At 49.1% G+C, this 26829-nt stretch overlaps 2 protein-coding genes across 2 annotated transcripts; both read right to left on the minus strand.

Moving 5' to 3' along the window:
• Positions 1-22160: 22160 nt before the first annotated feature.
• On the minus strand, positions 22161-23131 carry LOC125555874 (uncharacterized). Its single transcript, XM_048718685.2, has 3 exons — positions 22982-23131; positions 22798-22884; positions 22161-22714 (listed from the first exon to the last, which is right to left on the minus strand). The coding sequence occupies exons 1-3, from the start codon at positions 23066-23068 to the stop codon at positions 22460-22462; spliced, it is 429 nt and encodes a 142-aa protein (XP_048574642.1). The 5' UTR covers positions 23069-23131; the 3' UTR covers positions 22161-22459.
• A 485-nt stretch (positions 23132-23616) lies between these two features.
• LOC147970952 (protein FAR1-RELATED SEQUENCE 5-like) lies at positions 23617-25652 on the minus strand. The gene is made up of 4 exons (XM_087522724.1): positions 25391-25652; positions 25089-25233; positions 24364-24652; positions 23617-24279 (listed from the first exon to the last, which is right to left on the minus strand). The coding sequence occupies exons 1-4, from the start codon at positions 25635-25637 to the stop codon at positions 23617-23619; spliced, it is 1344 nt and encodes a 447-aa protein (XP_087378850.1). The 5' UTR covers positions 25638-25652.
• Positions 25653-26829: the final 1177 nt, after the last annotated feature.

Raw genomic sequence — 26829 nt, forward strand, 5'->3', positions numbered from 1 at the left:
TAGAGCTCCATCACATACCCCGTCTGAAAAATCAAGCAGTCGATGACTTGGCAAAGATAGGTTCCAAGAGAGAAGCCATTCCCAGCAATGTGTTTTTGGAACATATTCACACACCGACAGTTCAGGAAGATCCTTTTATGGAAGAGCCCCCGCAGCCTAAGAGCGCCACAGATCTGACTGAAGTCGAGGTCCCAACCGTGGTCGACCTAATCATGGAGGTTCTGATCATTACTCCCGACTGGACAGTGCCGTACATTGTGTACATCCTTAGGAAGGAACTCCCAGAGGACGAAGAAGAGGCTCGACAGATCGTCCGTCGATCCAAGGCCTTTACTGTGATAAGAGGACAACTGTTCAGGGAAAGCGTGACTGGAGTCGGTCAGAGATGCATAACGCCAGAAAAAGGTCGAATGATCCTCAACGACATCCACTCGGGGACCTGTGGTCACCATGCGTCCTCTCGGGCCATCGTGGCTAAAGCATACCGAGCCGGATTCTATTGGCCACGAGCAAATGAAATGGCGAAAGATATAGTCGACAAATGTGAAGGCTGCCAGTTTTACTCGGACATGTCTCACAAGCCAGCGTCAGCCCTGAAGACCATTCCCCTCGTCTGTCCCTTTGCTGTTTGGGGATTGGATATGGTTGGGCCACTGAGAACTGGTAGGAGCGGCTTCACTCATGTGCTCGTGGCAGTCGACAAGTTTACCAAATGGATCGAAGCTAAACCTATCAAGAATCTTGAAGCCAGCACCGCTGTCAGTTTTATCAGAGAATTGACATTCAGATATGGAGTTCCACACAGCACCATCACTGACAACAGGTCGAACTTTGATTCTGATGAGTTTAGAGCTTTCTGCGCTTCTCAAGGCACACGAGTCGACTATGCTTCAGTCGCTCACCCGCAGTCGAACGGACAAGCAGAAAGAGCAAATGGCCTAATTCTCAAAGGACTGAAACCCTGACTGATGCGTGATCTCAAACACGCAGCAGGCGCTTGGGTCGATGAACTTCCGTCAGTTCTTTGGGGGTTGAGGACAACTCCCAATCGGTTGACTGGACGAACTCCTTTCTTTTTGGTCTATGGAGCCGAAGCTGTTCTGCCAAGTGACCTGCTCCACAACGCACCCCGAGTCGAGCTCTTCTCCGAAGAGGAAATAGAGCAGGCCCGGCAAGATTCAGTCGACCTCTTAGAGGAGGAAAGAGAGATGGCCTTGATCCGGTTGACCATTTATCAGCAAGACTTGTGTCGATTCCATGCCAGAAACGTGAGGGGTCGAACCTTTCAAGAGGGAGACCTGGTTCTTCGAGTGGATCAACAGAAACCACACAAGCTCTCCCCGGCTTGGGAAGGTCCCTTCATCATCACCAAAGTTCTCCACAATGGAGCATACCATCTTTACAGAGTTGAGCATCAGAAGGATGAGCCACGGGCTTGGAACGCGGAGCTGCTTCGCCCCTTTTATACTTAAGCACTCATTCGAATAAAATGTAATAAGAAGTACCTTTGTAATTTGTTCGTCAAAGACAAGAGCTTTTCAGTCTTCTTGCACGATTGGTGTTGTTTTTATTTACCTCCGAAATCCCCCAGTGGGTGGGCTTAGCCGCGAATCCGTTTCGCCTAAGTTCGAAAGAAAATCCTACCGAGTGATGAGCAAGCCTCTCACTCGGGAGGCTTAGCCGCGAATCCGTTTCGCCTAAGCTCGAAAGAAAATCCTACCGAGTGGTGAGCAATCCTCCCACTCAGGGGCTTAGCTGCAGTCTAGTACTCGCCTAAGTTTGTGAAATCCTACCGAGTGGAGAGCAATCCTCTCACTCGGAGGCTTAGCTGCAGTCCAGTACTCGCCTAAGTTTGTAAAATCCTACCGAATGGTGAGCAATCCTCCCACTCGGGGGGCTTAGCTGCAGTCCAATACTCGCCTAAGTTTGTAAAATCCTACCGAGTGGTGAGAAATCCTCCCACTCGAGGGCTTAGCTGTAGTCTAGTACTCGCCTAAGTTTGTAAAATCCTACCGAATGATGAGCAATCCTCCCACTCGGGGGCTTAGCTGCAGTCCAGTACTCGCCTAAGTTTGTGAAATCCTACCGAGTGGAGAGCAATCCTCTCACTCGAGGGCTTAGCTGCAGTCCAGTACTCGCCTAAGTTTGTAAAATCCTACCGAGTGGTGAGCAATCCTCCCACTCGGGGGCTTAGCTGCAGTCCAGTACTCGCCTAAGTTTGTAAAATCCTACCGAGTGGTGAGCAATCCTCCCACTCGGGGGCTTAGCTGTAGTCCAGTGCCCGCCTAAGTTTGTAAAATCCTACCGAGTGGTGAACAATTCTCCCACTCGGAGGCTTAGCTGCAGTCCAGTACTCGCCTAAGTTTGTAAAATCCTACCGAGTGGTGAGCAATCCTCCCACTCGAGGGCTTAGCTGCAGTCCAGTACTCGCCTAAGTTTGTAAAATCCTACCGAGTGGTGAGCAATCCTCCCACTCGGAGGCTTAGCTGCAGTCCAGTACTCGCCTAAGTTTGTAAAATCCTACCGAGTGGTGAGCAATCCTCCCACTCGGGGGCTTAGCTGCAGTCCATTACTCGCCTAAGTTTGTAAAATCCTACCGAGTGGTGAGCAATCCTCCCACTCGGAGGCTTAGCTGCAGTCTAGCACTCGCCTAAGTTTGTAAAATCCTACCGAGTGGTGAGCAATCCTCCCACTCGGGGGGCTTAGCTGCATTCCAGTGCTCGCCTAAGTTTATAAAATCCGCAAGGACGACGAGGTGCAGGTCGATCGCGACCCTCTTCTCCGAGCTACGCCACAAATACAACATACGCACCATCCTTGTCTGCAAGGATGACGAGGCGCAGGTCGTCCGCGGCCCTCTTCTCCGAGCTATACAACATACGCTCCATCCTTGTCTGCAAGGATGACGAAGCGCAGGTCGACTGCAACCTTCTCCTCCATGCTACGCCACAAACACAACGGAGCAAATCCCAAAAGCAATCGCCAGTATGCTCAAAAGCAATTTGGATAAATCCTAAAGTTCCAAGTAGCAAATCAAAAGTATTCGAGCATCAAGCCCGAAGGAGTTTAACGGTTACAGCAATCACTCAGCATTCCGAGGCAAATTTAAGATAGATTCAAATTTCATAAGTTTGTTCACTCGGCAGGAGGAGGGCTAGCAGGTTCGACGAATTCGTCGAAGTCGATCCCATCCACGATCCGAGTGGCAGCAGCAATGAAAGTCTCCATAAAGGACTGCAAGTCATGCCTTTTGGTGTTAGTGACCTTGATCGCCGCCAGCTTGTCTTCACGAGCTTCCTTGCAGTGGACTCGCACCAAGGATAGCGCCACGTCAGCACCACACCGGGCGGAGGATTTCTTCCATTCTTGCACTCGATCAGGGATCTCGTCGAGTCGAGCCATCAGAGATTCCAGGTCATTTTGAAGCGTCGCCCTTGGCCAGGGCAATGAGTCGACTCGTGAGACTACCACCTTCAGACGCGCGAGGTAACTTGTGACGCTGGCGACACAAGACTCTAGTCAGAGCACGTTCATGGCAGTTTCGTCGCAAACTGGCGAAGCGATAGGGTCCAAACCCATCTCGACCCTTCCGGTTTCCTCGCCAAAGTCTCGACAGAATTCTGCAGTCAAAAAATTTGTGAGTCAACTGGACAGGATTCATTTGCAAGCATCAACACAGTCGGTTTAAAAGGAGTACCTTCCAGCATAAGATAGAGCTTCTTGGCAAGAGTTCTCAGATAAGCTTCCGTGTCATTCCTCTTGTGGACCGCAGACTCCAGCTTTTCATTCAGGACAATTTTATCCTTCTTTAGACGACTCACTTCTCGGTTAGACTCATTGAGACAGGACTTCAGCTTGTTCACCTCCCCTTCCAACGCTTCGACTGAAGCCAGCTTCTGGCCTGCAAGGGCAATCTTATCATGGGCTTCCTTCTGCGCAGCTGGGAGGTCCGAGTCCTTTTTCACCAGAGCCAACTTCATTTTCTCTATGAAAGAAGCAATCGGATCAAACAAGAGATCGGTCCGCCCGGGTCACTACACCCAGCGGGTGCACTTGGCGTGCCCCCGCTGATTCAGACCCAACTCGACTGGTCCGCCCGGGTCAAGTAAAAAAACTATTCAGACCCCAGTCGACTACGGTCTCGGGGACTACACCCAGTGGGTGCACTTAGCGTGCCCCCACCAGTTCAGATCTCATTCGACCAGTCAACCCGGGTCGAGTGAAAGAAAAGAAAGGAAGAAAGAACTCAGAGCCCAGTCGACTGCCAGCAGTCGACTGCGGTCTCGGGGACTACACCCAGTGGGTGCACTTAGCGTGCCCCCACCGGTTCAGATCCTACTCGCCCAGACCGAGTGGAAGAGCGCAAATACCAAAGACAACAAAACACCCAGTGGGTGTACAGATTCGACGCAAACAACATGAGATTGTATGGAAGAAAATATTTTGGGTAGCATATCCTAATAGAACAAGGTCAGTCGAAAGTCTACTTACTTGGACATTGGCTCGGAGAGCAAGCGCTGGCATCGTAAGCAGCCTGGCTATTCTCGTGCACCGTCTTCATCCGCTCCATCATCACATTAGCCTAACGGATGGCTTCCGCAGCCGCATTCGACTGGCTTTCTGGAACAGGGTAGCTGGTGAAGAAGGGGGCAGATGACCCAGGTGCAGCAGCTTGGAGCTCCGGGGCGGGAGATTGGACGACTGAAGGAAACACCGGTACAGTCGACGGTGCGGGGCGCTCACTCGACAAGAGTACAGCGAAAGTTACAGAGGCCCCGCCCGCGTCTTCAGATTGACGGACGGTTGGTGTTGTCGTTGGTCCCTGCTGAGACGTCTTACCAGCCGCTACCTTTTTATTCTTTCTGGGCCTAGCAGCCACATCTTTGTCATCATCGGGGAGATCGATGACGTTGGGTGGAGCTGCAGAGAAGTTCGGTCGACCCTAAGTGAACCGCTAGAATTCAATCGACCAAGTAATCAAGAACAAGATCATAAGAGTTTTTACCTGGGTTGGAGGTAACCGCATCTTCCATCTCCTCGTCTCGGTACTGGTAGGAATAAGGTTCCTGATGTAGCAGCACTCCAAATGTCCACACTCAGTTGGTTACGTTTTGTTGCTCGAGTCGACGAAAAGAACAGATCAGATGATTACCCGGAGATGGTGGGGACAGTCACTTTGATTCTGGGCAAAGCCTTTGGTGTTTTGGAGGAGGTGGCCTTCGATGCTTTTGGCGCAGGAGGCGGCACAACCTTGAGCTGCTTCGGAGCCTTCTCAATCGGCGCTGGAGAAGACGTCCAGGGGCGCTTCGAAGATTGCCCAGTCGGCGCGGTCGCGAAGACCGGGGTGCTTGCCGGGTCATGTGCGTGCTTCGATCTCCTCTCTCTGCGAGGAGGCGAGTCGACCTCTTCGTCATCACTCGAGTCGTCGCTCTCCTCGTCCTCCTCTGCATCCGAGTGCCACTCGCCACTCTCGCCCCCGCTCGCTCCTTCCTTGATGTCTTGCTCCTGCACTCCATTGGGCATCGAGTACATATCAATGAGAGCCTGAAAGGACAATGAGCAAAAGAAATACAGTCGACCATCAACAAGGTGTCACACAGTGAATCGAGAAGATACTTGGCTAAGCAGAATCATACCTGTTCCGGCTGGCGCGAGTGGTCGAATGGAATCACCGTCCTAGACCCCCGGGGGTTGTCTTTGTTGCTGGTGATTCCCCTCAGCCACTTCTCCACCATGTCTTCGCTGACGTCCTCCATGTGGATCCGAGTGGAGTCCTCGAGTCCCGAGTACATCCACATCGGATGGTCACGGGCCTGAAGCGGTTGGATGCGTCGACTGAGAAAGACCTCCAGCAGGTCCATCCCAGTCACCCCGTCGCGGACAAGTTGGACGACCCGCTCGACCAACGCCTTGAACTGCGCCTTCTCTTCTGGGATCACCCTCAAGGAGGAGGGCTTCTCCACTCAAGCCAGGGAAAAGGGGGGAAATCTAGTCGACTGACCCAGGGTCGGCTGGTCCTTACGGTAAAACCAAGTCGACCGCGAGCCCCGGACCGAGTCGGGAAGGATCATCGCTGGGAAGGTACTCTTGTTCCTCATCTGGATCCCAAGGCCCCCGCACATCTGGATCACGTGTGTCCTCTCATCACTTGGATTGGCCTTCTTGACCGACTGGGAGCGACAGGTGAATGTGTGTTTGAAGAGACCCCAGTGCAGTCGACAACCCAAGAAATTTTCGCACATTGACACAAAGGCAGCCAGATAAACTATGGTGTTTGGAGTGAAGTGGTGGAGTTGAGCCCCGAAGAAGTTCAAAAAGCCACAAAAGAAAGGATGGGGAGGCAAAGAAAACCCGCGGTCGACGTGAGTGGCGAGGAGAACACACTCACCCTCCCGCGGCTGCGGCTCGGTCTCGTTCCCCGGGAGCCGCGCCGATTCGTGGGGGATCAGTCCCCCCTCCACCAGGTCGTTGAGGTCGTCCTGGTTGATCGTCGAGCGGATCCAGTCGCCCTGGATCCAGCCCGACGGCAGGCCAGATCTTGACGAGGATCCGCCCCGGCTGGTCCTCTTGCCCTTCGCCTTCACGGTCGCCTTCTTCGCGCGCTCCAACGCCACCGTCTTCTCTTTTCCCATGGCGGCGAATCGAGTCTGAGCGAGGTTGCGACGCCGAGAGCGGAAGCGGGCACGGCGGAGAAGTCTGAGGAAGAAGAAAGAGAATGAGGGCGCACTGTTCAAAGGCCCGGTCTGGTGTCTTTTATAAGGTCATTCCCGAGTGACTGACTTGTAGGCCCAGACGGTCTAAACAAATCCCGCAACAGTCACGCGCGCGATACGTGGCAAAAAAGGTGGTGCGGGGATCGAGGCGACCTGCCTAATCCGTCCCGATTACCACGGCCTCCCTGTCCGGCTTGCTTCCCAAAATTCGAATCCCACGAAATCCGCGGAGAGCAGAGCAACTTGTTAGACGGAAAACATCCTCCATGTCGTCATTCGGAACTCTACCGTGAAAGTTCACTCGACAAAAACTAAGAATGGACCAAGGCGACTAAAAAAGAAGTTGATGTTATCCCCTCAGTTCATTGATCCAGAGCAAGATATACTCATAGCATGAAGAATGAGTCGGAAGTGTTCTCAACTCCTTCCTCACTCAAACCCTGATCCATTCAGGGGCTAATGATGAAGCTATGTACCTAGGGTAGGGTCATGGATCTGATCAAGATACCCTCCCCAAGGACATCCCTTAAAGAACCAGGAGCAGTCGAAGAAAAATCATCGTCCACTCGACCATAAAGCCATGTTCCACTCGACAGTCTTGAAGACACTCGACTAGGGATGGAAAAAAAGCTCGAAGCTCGCGAGCTAAACGAGTAGCTCGTGACTCGGCTCGAATCGACTCGAACTCGAAGAATAACGAGTCGAGCCGAGCTTTAGTTTAAGATCGTTTATTGACCAAGTTAAATGAGCCAATCTCACGAGTACTCGTGTAACTCGTTAGGCTCGGTACAAAAGATCAGCCACTTCCAATACAAAAAAGGTCAGCCACTCAGCACCCTATGTCCCAGATGCACAACACAAGGCCTAGCCGTTGAAGGCCCAACCGCCTAGGAGACTCATGCCTTACAAGGAAATTACTATTGTTTAGTGATATATATGTTTAATATATACATAATTATTTTTATAATATTTGAGGGTTTATGTTCATATCTTTAACGAGCTTAACAAGCTAAACGAGCCAGCTCGCGAGTTATACGAGTCGAGCCAATCTTGGATTTGAGCTCATTATAATAACGAGTCGAGTCGAGCTAGCTCGTTAACGAAACGAGCTCTAGCGAGTCGAGCCGAGCTGTCTTGACTCGGCTTGAATTCCAGCCCTACACTCGACCGTACGAACAACCACTCGACTACCAGAAGATCAAGAGCCGCTCACTCTGCAACGGTCGGGATTTAAGTCATAGCTTTAATGGTCATTTATGTACTCTTATTACAGGCGTTACCGGTAACGTCTCTACTTTTATGTACCTTAAACCCTTTGTAAGTGAGGGCAGGAGGGGTCTGGCGAACTCTATATAAGCCACCCCCCTCCTCAGAGACAAGGGTTCACACCCCCTGTAACTCACACGCGTATAATCCAGTCGATCGCCTCCGGGCTCCGAGACGTAGGGCTGTTACTTCCTTCGAGAAGGGCCTGAACTCGTAAAACTCGCGTGTACAACTCCTCCATAGCTAGGATCTTGCCTCTACATTCCTACCCCCCCATTCTATTGTCAGACTTAGAACCACGACAAGTGGCGCTGGAGAGGAGGTTAAGGAAGAATCTTCTATGAACGTCAAGCCGAGGCGAACAAGCGCCGCCCAGAACGGATCCCGGCGCCAGCACCGTAGACCGGTAGAGGCGAGGCAAGGCTCAGCGACCGGCACAACGGCGCAGAGGAGAGGGCGCGAGGAGGAGCGAATGTGGATGGGCAACTAGGTGTGGTGCGGCATCGCCATCGAAGAGGAGGCGACCGCGATGGCGGCGGCGGCAACACGGTGGAAGGCGAATGCAGAAGGGGATAGGGATTTAGGGAAGGGAAGAGAACCGATGTGCGGTCAAACCGACTAAATCCCATATCCACTTATAGGTGGGGCCATGAACGCCACTTCTTGATGAAAGCGAGATGCTGACCCATCTTATTGCAATGACATCCCACTCCCAGGAGGATCGTCACCACCATCTACACCACAAAAGGAAACATGAGCAGAACTCCACGACGCGCGACAAGGATCACGCCCGGACAAAAAAATTTGTTCGTCTTCGCATAGGCAATCTACCTCTGCCGTCACGTTGAAAGGGATGTGGAGGACCACATGTTCTTTGAAGATCAAGGGCACGCGGACGGGTCATGTGCTTGAGCCGGGCAAGAATCTCATCCCTGCTGGGACGGGCATCTTCTATGTATTGTGTGCCATGCCATCCCAACAAGATTGGCCCATTGAAAGGAGGGTCTTCATCTTCTTCATCTCCCGGCCTTGCACTTCCAACCACCATTGTTGCTGGAACATACAGGAAAGAGGTTAGCAAGTTTTCTCCCCCCTCCCATTTTTTAAGTTGCATAGTGAATTGGTTAGCAAATCGCATCCGAGTAGTACCTATGATCCATGCTACCCATCTGATGCATGCATTCAGTGCAACAAGCATGCCCCTTAAGTTATTCAACCCACCCAAATTTATTTCCTCATTTATCATCTCGTCATTCATCGTGTAATCTGTTGGCACCTGTGTTGCCACAGCTAGGAACTCATCGTCCAACTCTGAAAAACGATATGTGTTCAATGGTCAGGAAACAATTTTTTCATATATCCAATTAGGCTCACACAAGAGACATTTTTCTTCTTGGTCGTATTGATTTGAAGTTAAGCTTGCACACCTATTCCATCGTCGTCTTCTTCCATACAATCACTTGGTACCAGTGATGTTATGTCCAACAAATCATCAGCAGTACCTGAAACCCAAGAAGGAAATGTAAGTTTTTCTTATGGGACCTTTTCGTCGGCAGCGTTTCAGAAGCATATAGTAAATTAACCAGCAAAATCATACCTCCATCTACAGACATTCCCCCACTGCTGTCCACGTCAGGTTGTCGTGTATTTCCCTCGCGACCTCCATCCCCAGCACCCTCCTGTGCTGATGCTGTCACCATTAGCAGTAGGCCCGGCGATGCACAGTTGTGCAACATTGCATGTCTGAGGTTGTTCCAGTTCCACTAGTTCATGGGTCTCCTTTTCCAGATCTTCCCAATTGATGTCATCATCGTTAACAAGTTGGTTTGCGTTGTTGCAGTTTCTATTACTTTGAGATCCATTTGTTGTACAATGAGTCAACCCTGTATCAGTGTAAACTTAGTACGGATACAACTGGTGAAGCACGAAACACGTAAGTAACACAAGGTGGCTTAATTGGGGCACTGCTACCTTCTGTATATCCTTCAACACCTACGCCTGATAGCACCTCTCTGGCCTGGTCAAATATCCCTGTAGCCAACATTTGTGCTATTTTTATCACCGTTGCCAAAACTACCGAAAAATGGTTACATTATTTGCTACAAGCTCAGTACCTTCAAACAGTCCTGGATTGTCGATAGCTTGCTCCACTACAGCCAGCGCAGCTGCAGCCAAGTTGCGCACACGGTCTTTCGTTTCCTCGGTGTTGGCTCCATGTGGACAGCCCACTCCAGTACAGCCAGGCCTCCCCTTTCTACCTTTAATAACCCCATGCGATCGAGCATCTGTAAAAATAGATGCAACATATGTTTAAGTACCGGTTGCTACCCCCGGGCTACTCACTTGATATCACAGTTGCGTGTAGTGCATGCTGAAAAGCAGTTTTGAAAGAGTCACACTCGAGGTCAGACTTTGCTTGAGCCTCGATCTCAGACAGCTCGACCCTGAGATCCCCCCCTGCTGCATAGCAAAGCTCGTCGGTCTTGATTGACAACCAAAACACCGGTATTGCTTGTACCACCTTCATTGTTGCTGTTGCCTCCCATCACCAGCCTTTGTCTGAATCGGTTAAGGCTACGTGGACCTGCATGTTAAAACAATTGCAGTCAGCTTCACGACTTTTTTGAAAAATGCAATGAAACAATTTTTTTAGCATTCTAAACATGTGTTTTCTTATAGTAGACAACTTGCCTGTAGCACGCGTACCCCCAACCACACCGGGGATCCGTACGCTTGAGGGTGGAGCACCTATGTTCTCCCCTGCACTCGAGAGCGCGAACACGTGTTTGTCATATGGAGGAGTCGAAAATCTAACCATTTTTATCATTTCCAGGCACAACCTACATTGTTGAAAAGCTCGACTACGAACCTCTCCTGTCAGCTCTAAGCATCCTCCTTGCTAGCCGAATGCTCGGATCAAGCGGTTCATCATCGCTGTCGCTGTCTAATGAGCTCGAACTTTTGTCAGCTACCCCTTTACCTTTATCTGTGCGAGTGTTTGTGTCTGAGACACCTCCTCCCCCCTCATAGACGTGCCCTTCTCGAGATGGGCTGCAATTTTGTTGGCTTGCAGCGATGAGCGCTTCAGCTGCTCGGAGCGCCTCTCGTTGACCTTAATGTTTTCATGGCATAACAGATCATTGTTAATACAACTTATTTCTTCATATTTTTGCAACCACCTTAACATGGAGAAAAAACAAGCTGCATCTTCAACAATGTCACAATTTACCTTCATGGCGTAGGAATCCACCAGGCTCGCCAACTACATCATGCCAGTCTTCAACCAGATTGTCGAATTCATCATGGGGCTTTGTCTGTCCAGGAAGAAAGAAAAGTTTTTTTCAATGATACATGTGTTCTTTTTGGTAGCAACCTTAATACAGGGGGTCACGCATATTGAAAAGGAATTGTTTTACTTACTGGGAAAACGTCTGGGTACTCCCTGGTGAGAAAAATAAGCCTCCTGCATATCTCAGCTGTGTACACGCTGATCGGCGGGACTGTGTGCTGCTCTACATTATACACCCCATAGTCAACCCAGTCGAAGAACCAAGGCTGTCACACATGAAAACAAATCAGTAAGCAAACCTTAGATGTTAGATCAATATTTAGGTGCCCCACACCACACCAAGAAATGATAAAGACATCTAAACTTTTATTTTGGAAATGTCACTTTTACCATCAGTGCCAGGTGGCTGCCTCCTACTATCAGAGTCCTGACTCCAGCATCTAAATCTTTTCGAAGTTTCTTCACAGCTGCTCTGATGATCTGAAATGCCCACTCCGCTAGATCAAACTCACCAGTCCCATCCTTGCACAACACGCACGCAAACATCTCCCAGGGCAAAGATAAGTATGACTGTTTTTGATATAGGATGAAATCCTAGAGGGGGATATTTTCACACTTGGAGGGGGAAAAGGGCAAACTCACAAGAACACAGAGAGGAAATCACTCAATCAATTCCCCAATCACACATCCACTAGAATAGCATAATAAGATCCACAAGTCACAAGCACAATCAAAGGAAAGATACAATGGCAAAGTTCTTCCCACTCCTAGGAGATGAGGTCTTGAAGATAGTCTTCTCCTAGAGGAGGTCTTGAAATCCACTAGGATTCTTCCCAAAGGGGTCTTGATTCCACAAATGGGAAGGTAGAAGGAGCAAAGCTCACAAATATCTCATCTCATACTTTGCTAACCCTAAACATAGCACTAGGTACGGTTTATATAGTCTTGGGGTCGAAGTAGATGAAGAGGGGCTCGGTTTGGGGATCTCAGCCGTCCATCCTGGGAGGCCCGTGCGCACGGGGGTCCCGTGGGCACGGTACAGGCCCGTGCGCACGGGGTGCTTCAGCGCCAACTCTCTGGACAGCCCGTGGGCACGGGGTCTCGGGGGCCCGTGCGCACGGGGTCACCTGGGACTTCCAGTGTTGCTGCTGTTGCACTCCGTCTTGGTCCGCGTGGCCTTGGGGTGGTTCCTCTTCTCCTTGGGTGTGCTCCTGAGCCTCTAGGTGGTGTTCCTCTTCGTACCTAATGAGACATAGTGTATCTTGGTGAGGTAGCAACAATGTTCCATGCGTATCCATATGCAAGCTAAGTAGGAAGGAGTTCACCTTGGTTTCCAAAGCATGTGTTCTCGCTCTTGTCATAGGTCCACGTGAGGCTTGATGTGTCGGTGTAGAGTCCATGGGGATGATGGAAGGATGCTCCGCATCATCTCCCCCCCTTGGGAGAGATCCGTCCACGGATCGTGATCTTCATCACCATGGTACTTGGCCAAGTCTTTGACGTTGAATGTGCCGCTCACATTGTACTTGTCTCGTGGGATGTCGACCTTGTAGGCGTTGTCGTTGTAGCGTGCGAGTACCTTAAATGGGCCATCGGCTCTTGGAAGTAGCTTGGACTTGCGCTCCTTGGGAAAACGATCCTTGCGGAGATGTACCCAAACTAGGTCACCCGGTTGGAACACCATTGGGGACTTGTTGGTGTTGCGCTTGGTCGCGAGTCGTTGTACTTGGCGCTCTATGGTGTGCCTTGTATATTCATGCATCTTCTTGAGGTGGTTCACTCGGTCGCTCGCGTCCATGTTGATGCGCTCTTGTAGTGGTAGAGGAAGAATGTCCAATGGGGACAATGGGTTGAATCCATAGACGACTTCGAAAGGGGACTTGCCGGTAGTCTAATGTGTTGCACGGTTGTAGGCGAACTCGACGATTGGTAGGCACTCCTCCCACTCCTTGATGTTCTTCTTGATCAAGACTCGTAGTAGAGTGGAGAGTGTACGGTTCGTCACCTCCGTTTGGCCGTCGGTTTGAGGGTGGTACGCCGTGGAGAAAGGTAACTTGATTCCGATCTTGGCGCATAAGGTCTTCCAAAAGTAACTCAAGAACTTGACGTCGCAGTCCGAGACAATTGTCCTTGGCATTCCATGAAGACGTAATATGTCCCTACAAAACAAATTTGCAACATGTGAAGCATCGTCTATCTTGTTGCAAGGAATGAAATGAGCCATTTTGGAGAAATGGTCCACAACAACAAACACGGAGTCCTTGCCATTTCGAGTTCTAGGCAAACCAAGTACAAAGTCCATGCTAATGTCTTCCCACGGTTGGTATGGAATTGGTAAAGGCATATAGAGACCATGAGATTGAGCTTTGGACTTAGCTTTGCGACATGTAGAACACCGGTTGGTGAAACGATTGACATCGCGAACCATCTTTGGCCAAAAGTAGCTCTTCGAGAGTGTGGCGAACGTCTTATCGCGCCCAAAGTGTCCCATTAAGCCTCCTCCATGCGATTCCTGCAAAAGCAACAAACGAAGGGACGACTTGGGGATGCAAAGTTTGTTAGCTCTCATAAGATAGCCGTCTTTGAGGTAATAGCGTTCCCAAGATGTATTAGACAAACACTTGGCATAAGGAGTGGCAGAAGTTTCATCATGCTCATACAATTCTTTGATATGCTCGAAGCCAATGACATTCAATTCAAGTTGGGTGACAAGAATGCATATACGGGAAAGCGCATCCGCGACAATGTTTTCTTTACCCTTGATGTACTTGATGACATAGGGAAAAGACTCAATGAATTCACTCCATTTAGTATGATGCTTGTTCAATTTAGTTTGACCCTTAAGATACTTGAGAGTCTCATGATCGGTATGAATGATAAACTCATGGGGACGAAGGTGATGTTCCCATTCATGTAAAACGCGGACCAAATCATATAGCTCTTTGTCATAGATGGGGTAATTGAGTTGCGCTCCGGAAAGTTTCTCACTAAAGTAAGCTATGGGGCGCTTCTCTTGCATTAACACACCTCCGATGCCATTACCACTAGCATCGCAATGAATTTCAAAAGGTTTGTCGAAGTTGGGTAAAGCAAGCACGGGAGCGTGAGTAAGCAAATTCTTAAGCTCATTGAATGTGGTATCTTGGGATGGTCCCCAAACAAAAGGCGCATTCTTCTTGCTCAAAGCATGCAAAGGCGAGGCGATGGTGCTAAAATCCTTCACAAAGCGATGATAGAAACCCGCAAGACCAAGGAAACTACGCACTTGATGCAAGTTGATTGGTTGCGGCCAAGTCTTAATAGCATTGATCTTGGACTCATCTACATGAAAACCCTTAGAAGAAACGACAAAACCCAAGAAAACGAGCTTATCAACACCAAAAAGGCATTTCTCCATATTAGCATCGAGGCGCTCTTTTCTAAGAGTTTGCAAAACGGTGCGGACATGGGTGACATGCTCTTTGATAGATTTGCTAAACACAAGAATGTCATCAAAGTAAACCACAACAAACTCACCAATATAAGGGCGAAAGACATGATGCATAAGGCGCATAAAAGTGCCCGGTGCTTCCGAGAGACCCATAGGCATAACTAACCACTCATACAAACCAAACTTGGTTTTGAAAGCGGTTTTCCATTCATCACCCTCTTGTATGCGGATTTGATAGTAACCACTCTTAAGATCAATTTTGGAAAATATAGTGGCACTGCTAAGTTCATCTAGCATATCATCGAGGCGTGGAATGAGATAACAATAGCGAACGGTGATAGCATTATAGGTCTACAATCAGAGCACATGCGAAAGCTACCGTCATGTTTTGGCACAAGGATGACCGGTACGGCACAAGGACTCAAACTTTCACGCACATGACCATGGTCTATGAGATGCTTTACTTGCCTTTGAATTTCTTTGGTTTCTTCGGGGTTGACGCGGTAGGGAGCTTTGTTTGGAAGCGGTGCTCCGGGGATGAGGTCTCTGCGGTGCTCAATGCCTCGTAGAGGAGGTAGTCATGGAGGTAGCTCATCGGGAAAAACATCTTGAAATTCCTGCAACAGAGAAGATAACACCAAAGGTAGATTGTGAGAGGTGTTAGTTTTTGGTGCCTCGTCCTTGCACAATAGGACATAGTGTAGGACACTTGATGGGTTATCACACACTTCTCTCATCTCACGTTTGGTGGCAAATAGGACTAAGTTTTTCTTGTCGCTCATCGTGGAGGCACTCAATTTGGGCTTGTGGCGCTCACTCTCTTTTTGGTGGCTCACTCTCTCACTATTCTCTCCACGATGGGTGTTTTGCTTGTCGGCGAGTACTTGGCTTGGAGACATAGGACATAGTACAAACTCTTTCCCTTTAATTTTGAAGCTATAGTGATTGGTACGCCCATTGTGAATGACACCTCGGTCAAATTGCCATGGCCGTCCAAGAAGAAGATGGCAAACGGTCATCGGAAGGACATCACACTCCAAAGTGTCTTCATAGGCGCCGATCTTGAAAGAGACGTGTACTCGATGCTCGACTTGTATGGTGCCAGTGTCACTTAGCCATTGAACCTTGTAGGGGTGAGGGTGCTCCGTCTTGACCAATTGAAGTTTGGAGCATAGTTCTTCACTTGCTAAGTTGTGGCAACTACCTCCATCGATGATGACCTTGACGGACCGTCCATTGATGCCGGCCTTTGTATGGAAGATATGGCATCTTTGATCTTCGTCTTGTTGATGTTGAAGAGTCAAGACCTTGGAGACAACAAGAGCGGGACTTGAATCTTCATCACAAAAGACTTGATCATCTTCGTCTTCGTTGTTTACTTGTCAGTGCATGGCCACTTGCTCAAGGACTTCCATTTCTCCTTCACTCATGGAGTCGTAGGTTCCGTCGTCGTTGAGGATCATGGTGCGCTTGTTTGTGCACTCGAAGGACTTGTGGCCTCGGCCTCCGCATGTGAAACATTTGATGGAACTTGTCTTGATGGTCTCATCGGTTGGAGTAGATGACGATGAAGCTTTCGTCTTGAAGTTGCTTGTAGTAGGAGGACGACTTGCACTTGTCGAAGTCTTCTTGTAACTTGACTTGTTGCCGGTACTTGGTGATGCTCTAGTTGAGTTAGGAGTTGCCGAAGTCGCGGGAGCTTGATAAGAGGAGCCGTAGGTGTTGGACGAGAACTTGGCATACTTGAAATCATCTTGCACTTGGCGTTCCGCTTTGGTGGCTTGGTGCACTAGCTCGATGAGGTTTGAGTATGGTTGGAAGTCGGCGATCTTCTTGATGGGATGGTTGAGGCCATTCAAGAAGAGTGCCATTGTTTGTTCATCATCCTCCGTGACATTGGCTCTTATCATTGCAATCTCCATCTCCTTGTAGTATTCTTCAACGCTCTTGGTTCCTTGCTTGAGTTGTTGAAGTTTCTTGAAGAGGTCGCGGTTGTAGTAGGTAGGGACGAAGTGTGCTCTCATGACATCCTTCATTTGCGCCCAAGTAATGATGGGTGGATCACCTCTTGCCTCTCGGCACTCAGTGACTTGTTCCCACCAAATAAGGACATAGTCTTGGAACTCAAGGGATGCCATCGCGATCTTCTTCTCTTCTTCATAATTGTGCAAACGGAAGATCTTGTCAACTTTCAATGCCCATGAAAGATATTCTTCGGGATTGTTGCTTCCGTTGAACTTGGGCATGGTGAACTTGAGCTTGCCGTAGCGTTGCTCTTCATTGTATTGGGGTCGGGGATGATGACGCCCATGTTGTAGGTGATTGTTCAACTCGTGGTGCTCTTGATGCGGAAGGTTGTCAACCTCATGTTGCTCTTGTCGTGGGGGATCTCCATTGTCTTCATGCTCTTGATGAACTTGATAGTGTTGGCGAGCTTGTGGGGGGGCTTCACGAGCTCGAAGAGGAACTTGACGATGCACGCGAGCTTGAAATATTTGTTCTTGAATTTCTTTGTGAAGTGCTTCATCTTGTTCACGGGCTTGACGTCTTCGGTCGGCAACGGCTCGACTCGAATCGCGTAGAGCTTGTTGCGCCACAAGTGCTTGAGCGTCACGGAGTTGTTGTTCTTGAAGTTGTGTCTCGGCATCTTGTGCAAGTTGGTGGAGACGCGCACGTTCTTCCTCTTCATGTTGACGTTGTTGTTGCCGTTCTCGTGCTAGCGCAAAGGCCTCTTGAGTTTGACGTTGTCGGCGCTCTTGAGAGTCGGTGTCTCGAAGTGGATTGAGTCTTGCTTGACGGTCGGTGCGCGTGGCTCGACGAAGAGTGTTCGATGTCGGTGTACTTGAGGCGGAGAGGGTGAAGTCGGAGTGGCGGCTTGAATGGCTCCTTCTTGAAGTGGAAGACGAGCGGTTGAGCAACAAAGCACGTTCGTCCATCCTTGCGTCATTCTCTTGCTTGTGATCGTCGAGCTTGTGGTCGAAATAGTCCCTTGTACGTTGCTCGGAAAGTCGCAAGTCGGTGGCAAGGTTGTCGATGCGGTCACTCATAGCTTGTTGCTCTTGATGCAAAGCACGTTGTGCACCAAAGAGGTGACTCTTGGTGACGAAGGAGTTCATGTTGTCGTCTTGCTCCATGAAGAGTGGGTTGGTAGAAGTACTTGGCCTATCCATCATGAGCAAGTGGTGGTGAGTAGGACAAATGAGAGAACAAAACCAAAGTTACCTTTTCCGAAGATTGTGGATGTAACAAGTACGATCTCACGATGCTATAATAGGGGAATTGGTATCGGGAATTGTTTCTCACACCTACAAATAAAAGGCTTATGGAGGAGCTCGGTTAGGATGGTGGCAAAAATTTCAAGCAAATGTTAGTCAAGATATCGATAAGGTTGAGAAGATTCACAAAAATGCAAGTAAAAACAAATAGATCAAACCCAATGATATCACTAGGAACACACACACGGAAGATAGATGGGATCCGCACAACCAAGGGGTGAGCTCCAAATGTGCAACCACAGAAAATGCTCTTGTTGTGCGAATACTAGAGAGACGCTAGCTCGATTGCTCGAATGGGCTAGATAAGCATGTGCACCAACCTATAAGAGAAACGTGTCGTCTTCAATCCCAACTATGCTGCGTATGAGGTGTTGAAGATGATATGCGAAAATGACTCGATGCTATTGCTTACAAGCTCTTTGTTGCTCCTATTTTGCTTAAAAGCTTTTTTAAGCTAGAGCCAAGTATGATATGAGACAAGTATGTAAGAAATGCACGGGAGAGACTTATGGCACTAAGATGGTAACAAGATCACTACGGTGCACAATAGCGTGGCCCGACAATTCTCACTTGCTAGTCTCGACGGGTAAGTGACGCGAAATGGCTCGGGTTATCAAGGCAAAAGCGAGGGTGAGATGTCGCCGAGGTTACCGTCCGAGCTGATGATCGAGTGGCGGCGATGATGATGTCCAAATGCGCCTAAGTAGCCTAAACACCTTAGGACACAAGAGAAACCGTGGTCCGAAACTCAAACAACCACGAGAAATAGTGCGGAAGAACACGAGTGTTGGTATGGATGCAAAATGGTGCAAAACAAAGATGGCCGAAAGTTTCTGGAAGGTCCGTGCGCACGGGGTAAGTGAGGCCCGTGTGCACGGGGTCCCGTGTGCACGGGGTCTCGAGGGCCCGTGTGCACGGGGTGTGCTGCGAGCGGGTGAACAGCTCCGGATCCGTGGGTATTTTCCAAGATAAGGTCAATTCCGAGGATTTGGAAGGTGGGGAAGCAGGAAGATGGGTAGATCCACTTGCCAAACTCCAAATTCGTGGATCAAAACAACCAAATCTCACAAGATCCAACAAATTGCAAGAAAAATTTTTGGGGCTATTTTTGTGGGGATTTTCGAATTAGGACGAAAAACAACAAAATCAAGCTAGCAATTGGGGGAAGGGACTCCAAGATGTGAATCAACCTTGCTCTTGATACCAAAATGATATAGGATGAAATCCTAGAGGGGGATCTTTTCACACTTGGAGGGGGAAAAGGGCAAACTCACAAGAACACAAAGAGGAAATCACTCAATCAATTCCCCAATCACACATCCACTAGAATAGCATAATAAGATCCACAAGTCACAAGCACAATCAAAGGAAAGATACAATGGCAAAGTTCTTCCCACTCCTAGGAGATGAGGTCTTGAAGATAGTCTTCTCCTAGAGGAGGTCTTGAAATCCACTAGGATTCTTCCCAAAGGGGTCTTGATTCCACAAATGGGAAGGTAGGAGGAGTAAAGCTCACAAATATCTCATCTCATACTTTGCTAACCCTAAACATAGCACTAGGTACGGTTTATATAGTCTTGGGGTCGAAGTAGATGAAGAGGGGCTCGGTTTGGGGATCTCAGCCGTCCATCCTGGGAGGCCCGTGCACACGGGGTAAGTTGGGCCCGTGCGCACGGGGGTCCCGTGGGCACAGTACAGGCCCGTGCTCATGGGGTGCTTCAGCGCCAACTCTCTGGACAGCCCGTGGGCACGGGGTCTCGGGGGCCCGTGCGCACGGGGTCACCTGGGACTTCCAATGTTGCTGCTGTTGCACTCCGTCTTGGTCCGCGTGGCCTTGGGGTGGTTCCTCTTCTCCTTGGGTGTGCTCCTGAGCCTCTAGGTGGTGTTCCTCTTCGTACCTAATGAGACATAGTGTATCTTGGTGAGGTAGCAACAATGTTCCATGCGTATCCATATGCAAGCTAAGTAGGAAGGAGTTCACCTTGGTTTCCAAAGCACGTGTTCTCGCTCTTGTCATAGGTCCACGTGAGGCTTGATGTGTCGGTGTAGAGTCCATGGGGATGATGGAAGGATGCTTCGCATCAGTTTTGGTCCAACAAAGGTAGAAGCTGCTAAGAGTGAGTATGCCATCTCGAAAACCCTGGTCTGATGCTGGTCAAGATTCGGTGACTTCAAACTGTTGACAACGTCACTGACAGCATGGATCGTTAGCCCTCCATCTTTGGCATTTCTCCTATTGTCTATCCCCAGGATTGTTCTGATTCTCAATGTTAGGTTTTGCCTTTGTTTGGGTTTTAATTTAAGCATGCTTACTCGACGGCCATGATTCTTCAGACCCAAGGTATGGACAATCGACCTGGGAGTGAAATACCTAATTTGTCCATCCGGGAAGGTGAAACTCATGTCCTCCCACCTAAATCTACTCAGTAGCCAAGCGTAGAACCTTCTATCAGCCTCGCCACTCCACACAGTGGTCAACAAACTAGCCATGCCTGATCTATGCACTATTGGGTAGTACTGCAAGCCAAGGCTTACGATCTGATGACATCTCCAAGTGCACCTAACGACTCTACCTCGAAGGACAGTCGATTCCGCAAGACGGCCTGGCGGAACGAGGGGAACTACATACCCACCATGGGGTGGTGTCATCGTTACCAGTACAAGGGTACGGCCAGGTCGACGCTTTTTGTCATTGCTCGGGATGTATTCGTCCACAAGCACCCGCTTCCTCTTCCGACTCGTGTTCGTTCTCATCTCCAACTCATCAGCAGCCGGATCCTGCATTAGTTTCAAATACAGCAACGCATCCGTCAGATAAAGGTTTCATTGGACGGGGAAAACAAAATCCGAAGGTGAAGGGGGAACATCTGCCGTCCAGATCTTTTTTTAATCCGCCAAGAACAGCCCGTGAAGTGCAGTAGCTTACCGGGACAGATGTCGCGGCTACTGAAGAACGCTCGCATGGAGTAGATGGTGGGACCAGCTGTGCGCCGTCGCCATCCACAGCTACCCCCCTTGGTCCGACAAATTTTCCCCTTTTCTTCTTGCTTTCTCTTCCACCATCTTCGCCCGGCAGATTCCTTTTTCTTGGTGGATCCGGCGGCTCCATCTCGACGAACCTACATCACCCAATCACGGAAAAGCTATGAGAAAAAAGTCAAAGCATCATCTAGAAAAAGTGTTTGCTATAGAGAACAGAAAGGGACGCCTAGAAAGCGAGAGCAGCGGATTATTATAAGACCACGCGGACCAAACATCACCTTCGCCAATGTTGGGTCCGACGGAGGAGAACTAGTCGCCGTCCCTAATCCCGGCCACCAGATCTTGCTCTTCCAGGAACAGTGTATTGGGGGGAGAGAGGAGTGGTGGTGGACGAAGTAGCACTGGTGGAGTGGCTGTAGTAGAGCTAGCCTTTCTACTTGGAGGGCACGAGTTGTCTCTCCCACGCGGGCCTGTGTAGTCTTGTCAACTTTATCGCTAACCCTGACCCCGGCCGGCCCCAAATTTGACTCCCACCTATCCCTCTCTCTCACTCATAGCCTTTTCCAATTCTACCCATTGAATCCAACCAAACGGGACAATGGTTCATACAAGCGTTACAACACAACAATTTTTGTATCCATGCTCAAATGAAAAAATTTCACCGAGGCACACGAGAGGTTTTTGATCTCGCTCTATGTATGTACTTGTCACGGAGAGCATATGCTCTCTTTTTTATGCTTTCTATCCAGCTTTAATATGTGGCTCAGCTGAGGCCACCATTTCTAATATGTTTGCCACGTGCATGTGGGATGTGTTCCCTGTGTGCCCACTTTTGGAAACCCACAGCGCACGTACGCATTTGGCTAACAGGCGATGTTTGCAGCTGATACGGCCTCGGTCGGAACAATACAATCACTGTTCTCGGCGCGGTCCGTGCCAAGGAGAAGGAATAATGGACCACCGGACTGCAGCAGTTGTACCTGGGGAGGGGAGAAGCACATACATGCCAACGCCCACCCACTCGAAGCATTTAATATGCCCCTCCTTCTGAACTGCTCGTTCATCGGACAATGAACCTCACCCGGAGAGAACTTTAATAATTGCCGAAGGCTATGACCTAATGGCATTTGTTTATAAGACAATTAGTACTAAGTGCGGCGAGACAAATTATTAATTTATTAGAAATAACACTAGCCCACCAAACCTTTTTTATACACAACGTACACTCTCCCGCCCGTGCCTGCTTCTTTGAAATGGTACATAGACTATACAATGATTATGGTGAATACAAATGCCAGTGTACCTTCGAGTACGCATTCAAAGGCACCGGGCTGGACACTGAGACTGAACATCGGGACATAAGCTAGAAGGAAATCGTAGAAAAGACACACATAATCTAAATACGCGGCGTGGTTTTGCGCCAGCGATCTACGCGATAGGAGAAAGGTACAAGCGCACAATCACACCCCCACCTAGCAATGCCACACCGTCACACAATAGCGTTTTATTCAAATTTACGCCGCCATTTAGGTGGCTGGCTGCTAACCTCCCTCTCATCGTCAGAACCATCCTCTCCCTTGCCATCATCTACTCTAGAAGCAGATACCACGGCAGAGCCAGCATTGTTGTACGTGGACTGGTCAGGAAATGCTGGATCGTAATCATCGAATCCTTCGTCTGCTGGAACTCGCTCAGCTTTCGCATCTAGCCCTTCTCTAGGAGGCACCAGGCGTGTCTCTTCTTGCTGGATCACATCACCCTGGAAGAAAAATAGACAATATACAGGGGTTGAAGACAAGAACTTTTCGACAGCAAGTGGTAATCCTGGTTAGCCGGGCTCACCTGTCCGTCGCCTTTGAAGACGAGCTCGGGGGCATCCGTTGTGCTCCAGGAACTCCCTACGGATTCGGCGCGGGTCGGTGACGACGACTGCATCACATACACTTTCCTTCAGGAACCCCCTCCATGCTAGTGCTGATTCAGAGTTCGCAGGTGAAGGAAATTTCATGGCAGGGAAGAACTGTACCTGAAGGGTGGAGAGGATGATCACCACGGAACTGTCACCGCCCATGGTTGTGCCGCTCCATGCCGGCTTAGCAGACAAGAGACCCATCGTATGCAGTCGGCGGCTTCACAAAAATTCAAAGTCTAGATGGGAATGGGAACTGGGACTCAATGGCGTAGTAGCTGAGCCCTGCAGCTCCTATTTATGCAGCACTTGGGTTAGGACACAGTTCCCTGATGCATTCAATTCACTCATTTGAATTTTGAAAAATGGCCAGGAAGCACATATGCCCCCGCGCCACCCTGCGTGTGTGCATGTCGTCCAGGTGTCAAACAGAATCACATGTATATGACAACAACTCGGCGGAAAAAAATGCCAGCAGCCTCATCGCTGGCTTTACCCTGGATGGCTCTTCTATGTGCAGCAGTACTGTCGACAAAGTACAGTATTAAAAAATAGAACAACCTGAACCACAGCTGCCGCTGGAAAATTCAATTAACAGTTCAAGAACAAAGATTATGTTCTTAGCTACATCACAGCACATAGATCGTCTACTCTGATATAAGTACGGACGGATAGGTGATCCACAGAAAACACACTATGAAAAATAACCAAGCCAAATCAACGAAACATGCCTCATTCAGAATCCACACAACTCAGGACTCGGCGAACGCAAGCGGTCTTTTGCAAGTGTTCCGTCGATGCCCTTCTATTCCGTAGTTCTTGCATTTGCCTGGTTTGCGTGGCTTCTTTGGCGCATCACCTCTTTCTGGGCACGTCGTTTTCTTGTGACCCTCCCGGCGGCATATGCTGCAGAATCTTGTCCTCTTGCTTAACACCTCGTACGGAGCCTTATCGCGGCTGCTAGTCGGTCTCCCAGCCCCTCTATGCTTGTCCGGCGCTGCAAGATTTTGCATTGCATTCACACTAACTGAATGCCCGGGGCTCCGGCATTGTTCAGTGCTCAGAGGGACAAACACAAGCTCGCCATTAGCGGCTGGTGTTGTCAGTGTAGTTTCAATGAGACGATCCTCGAAAGCCAACCCATCCCTCTTCTCCGCAATCGCTGCCCCACTGTGTAGCAAAGCGTCGAGGCCCGCATTCACATGATCATACGATGCAACACTTGCGTCCCCCATCCTCACGACCTCCATGGCTTTCACGTACAGTGTCGCGTGCCTTCCTGTGAATGGCAGGTTGTGTGAACAGTCTCTCTGGTACTGAACCAGGTGTCCAGGTAGTACATCCCTCGCGTCCCTTGTCCACCGCTTCATGATGTGGTGTTTGGGTATCTCCTCCATGTGAAGAATTTCCATCACCTACACGGCAAAAAGAAAGCATGTCAACTTGACCGGCATTTTTTGTTACTCTCATGCAGTCCATGCTTTATGATCGGTTTGTACCCTCAACGCATGGCTGCAAAGCATGCCAATATGCTTGAACTGGCCACACTCGCAACTGAAGATCGACATGTCTTCGTTTATCGTCACCTCGTACTCTACCCTGCTCCACTTCTCCCTTTTCGCTGCGTTATTGTGAGTGGTGATGTACCTCCTCATCCTATCCACTTCAGTGACATTGTAAGCGGTTCCTTCAATCAGGAGCTGCTCGAACTGCTCGAACATATTCCTAGTGTATATTTTGCTGGCATGCCGCTCTATTGCGAGGTTCGTTCGTTTTACCGGGCCCCCCCATGCATCAATTGAAAGACACAGAAGAAAAAAATTCAGGACATGCATCGTTGTGACAATGATCTTAATTTTTTTTTCTTTTCCGTGGTGAAAGTATTGCTTGAGTGATGGAAAGGTAACTTACAATCATGGTCCTCTTCTCCTTATAGCTCTCATCACGCTCTCTGTCAAATTACAGCCTCATGTACTGCCTGACAAAGACATGCATAGGGCTTGCAGGGGGCATGTACGACTTGAGCATGTGGTTTGCGCTCTCACTCCGCTGGGTACTTGTCATCTTTGCGCAAAACACACCCCTGAAATATGGTTTGGCCCATTTTCTTCGGGTTTCATATATTTGTGTCATGTATGCGTGACTGTTCAGGTTGTACCTATCAAGGAGCGCTGCCCAAGCTGATTTGAACTCTTCTTCGGTCAACATGTGGTTCACTACCTTATGAAAATCAGCCTGAAATTCGTACTTCTTCGTGTATAATGGGCCAAGCATTTCCTTCGCCTTCTTGAGTACATGCCACTTGCACCAGCGGTGGACAGTGTTGGGATAAGTTTTCTTAATCGCCACCTCCATTGCCCTACATTGGTCTGCATTTTATCAAGTCATTTTTGTCCGTGACCTTTTTACAATTTGACCTTAAATATTTTTCGGAGTCTTAAGTTCATTCTTGTTCTTCCATAAATAACATGGGCAATATAGGCAGCAAATTTTTTTGGAAACTATTTATTTTTGCATAGATCTGACCTGTGAGTATAGTTCTGGGGGTAGGCCCGCCCATCATACGCAAGAATTCTGCGAAAACCCACTCGAAGCTCTCTTCTTTCTCATCGCGCATCAGCACCCCTGCCAGGATGATGCTCTGGTAATGATTGTTAACTCCAACAAATAACCTGAACGGCATGTCATACAGGTTTGTTTTGTATGTGGTGTCGAACGTGACAACATCCCCAAAGAATTTGCATTGCATGCGGCTGCTGCCATTAGCCCACATTAGATTTTTCACCTTACTTGTCTTGTCAGCAAGAACCACATAGGTGAACCCAGGATCTCTTGAACGTATGTCAGCAAACACTTCAAGCGTTTTCTGGACATCATCGTCAGCTTGTTCACGGCTAATCCTCCCACATATATTCCGGAGTGTCCTCTTTGTGAATGGCACCTTCTCAACTGACCCAAAGACACTTCCTATTATGCTGTATACCTTCCCCAAATTGACATTGTTTTCCCTCAGTTGCCTAATCAGATCCTTGGTGTACACATCTATGTGTTTATGGGACGGCCAGTGCACCTTCTCCCCCATAGTCAGCGACAGAGAATGGTTGTGATTTTCCCGGTGCTCTGTGATGTACCAACTGTTGTCAGACGCTCACAGCAGCCTAACCAGCATTGGACACTCGCATCTGCATGACCTGCTGTTCTCTGCTTCCGGTTTGCCCTGCACGGAGATAACCACACGAAACCAAATTGCAGATATGCAAAAATTGTGTGATCCACAAACCATATGTGCATGTGTAATAACACTTACCGAGCATCCACAAACAATCTCTTGCATCGTTTTTGTCCTCTGAGCATTTAGTCTGCTTTTACCATATCTTATACCGAAGACGATCTCCTAGGAACAAAGATTGTAGAAATCGTATGCCTCCCGCAATGAGTCGAAATTGAGCCCTAGTGCATGCCTCATCACACTCTTGTCAGGTTGCTCCACGTATTTGCATATTGTTAACTCCAGAGCAGTCATCCTGGACGGGCATGACACACGATCAGGCGGCGCACTACCAAGATGCAACCTGCATTCGTTTTGCAACTTAATTGTATAAGCTGACTGCCAAGACACAACAGTTTCATAATTTTCTGGCGCACTCCCAGCTGTTAACATGTGTGAGCACATTACAGTTAAACTACAACAGTCTCCTAAAACAGATGCGGAAGCAGATTTGATGGCATCTCAGTTTTCATTTTCTCTGCAGTTTTTTCTATAAATGGCTCTGGACTAAGCACACGAGGGGACCCTTTCCGTGATTGTACGGCAGTATGTAGTTTGCAAGCAAATTACTGCATCAGAATTGTTTTCTAACCTTTTAGTCCAGCCGCGGGCCTCTAGATTAACCCTGTCGGTTGACTGAGCGGACCTCGTCGGAGACGCAGCTCGCCTTCGCCGGCCATCGCCCTGCTCGTCGGGC

This window comes from Triticum urartu, chromosome 5A (assembly GCF_056163025.1).
Source record: "Triticum urartu cultivar PI428250 chromosome 5A, HENAU_Tu73, whole genome shotgun sequence".
Lineage (NCBI taxonomy): Eukaryota > Viridiplantae > Streptophyta > Magnoliopsida > Poales > Poaceae > Triticum > Triticum urartu.

What these genes read in the sequence shown, in the direction of transcription:
- LOC125555874 (XM_048718685.2), bottom strand. Translation starts at nt 23,068, where the DNA reads ATGGGTCTCTTGTCTGCTAAGCCGGCATGGAGCGGCACAACCATGGGC. An exon ending in TCATCCTCTCCACCCTTCAG is followed by an intron (nt 22,885 to 22,981) that starts GTACAGTTCTTC and finishes TATGTGATGCAG; the next exon opens with TCGTCGTCACCGACCCGCGC. An exon ending in TCTTCAAAGGCGACGGACAG is followed by an intron (nt 22,715 to 22,797) that starts GTGAGCCCGGCT and finishes TTTTTCTTCCAG; the next exon opens with GGTGATGTGATCCAGCAAGA.
- LOC147970952 (XM_087522724.1), bottom strand. Translation starts at nt 25,637, where the DNA reads ATGTGGGCTAATGGCAGCAGCCGCATGCAATGCAAATTCTTTGGGGAT. An exon ending in CCCCAGAACTATACTCACAG is followed by an intron (nt 25,234 to 25,390) that starts GTCAGATCTATG and finishes GATAAAATGCAG; the next exon opens with ACCAATGTAGGGCAATGGAG. An exon ending in TTTGCAGCCATGCGTTGAGG is followed by an intron (nt 24,280 to 24,363) that starts GTACAAACCGAT and finishes TTTGCCGTGTAG; the next exon opens with GTGATGGAAATTCTTCACAT.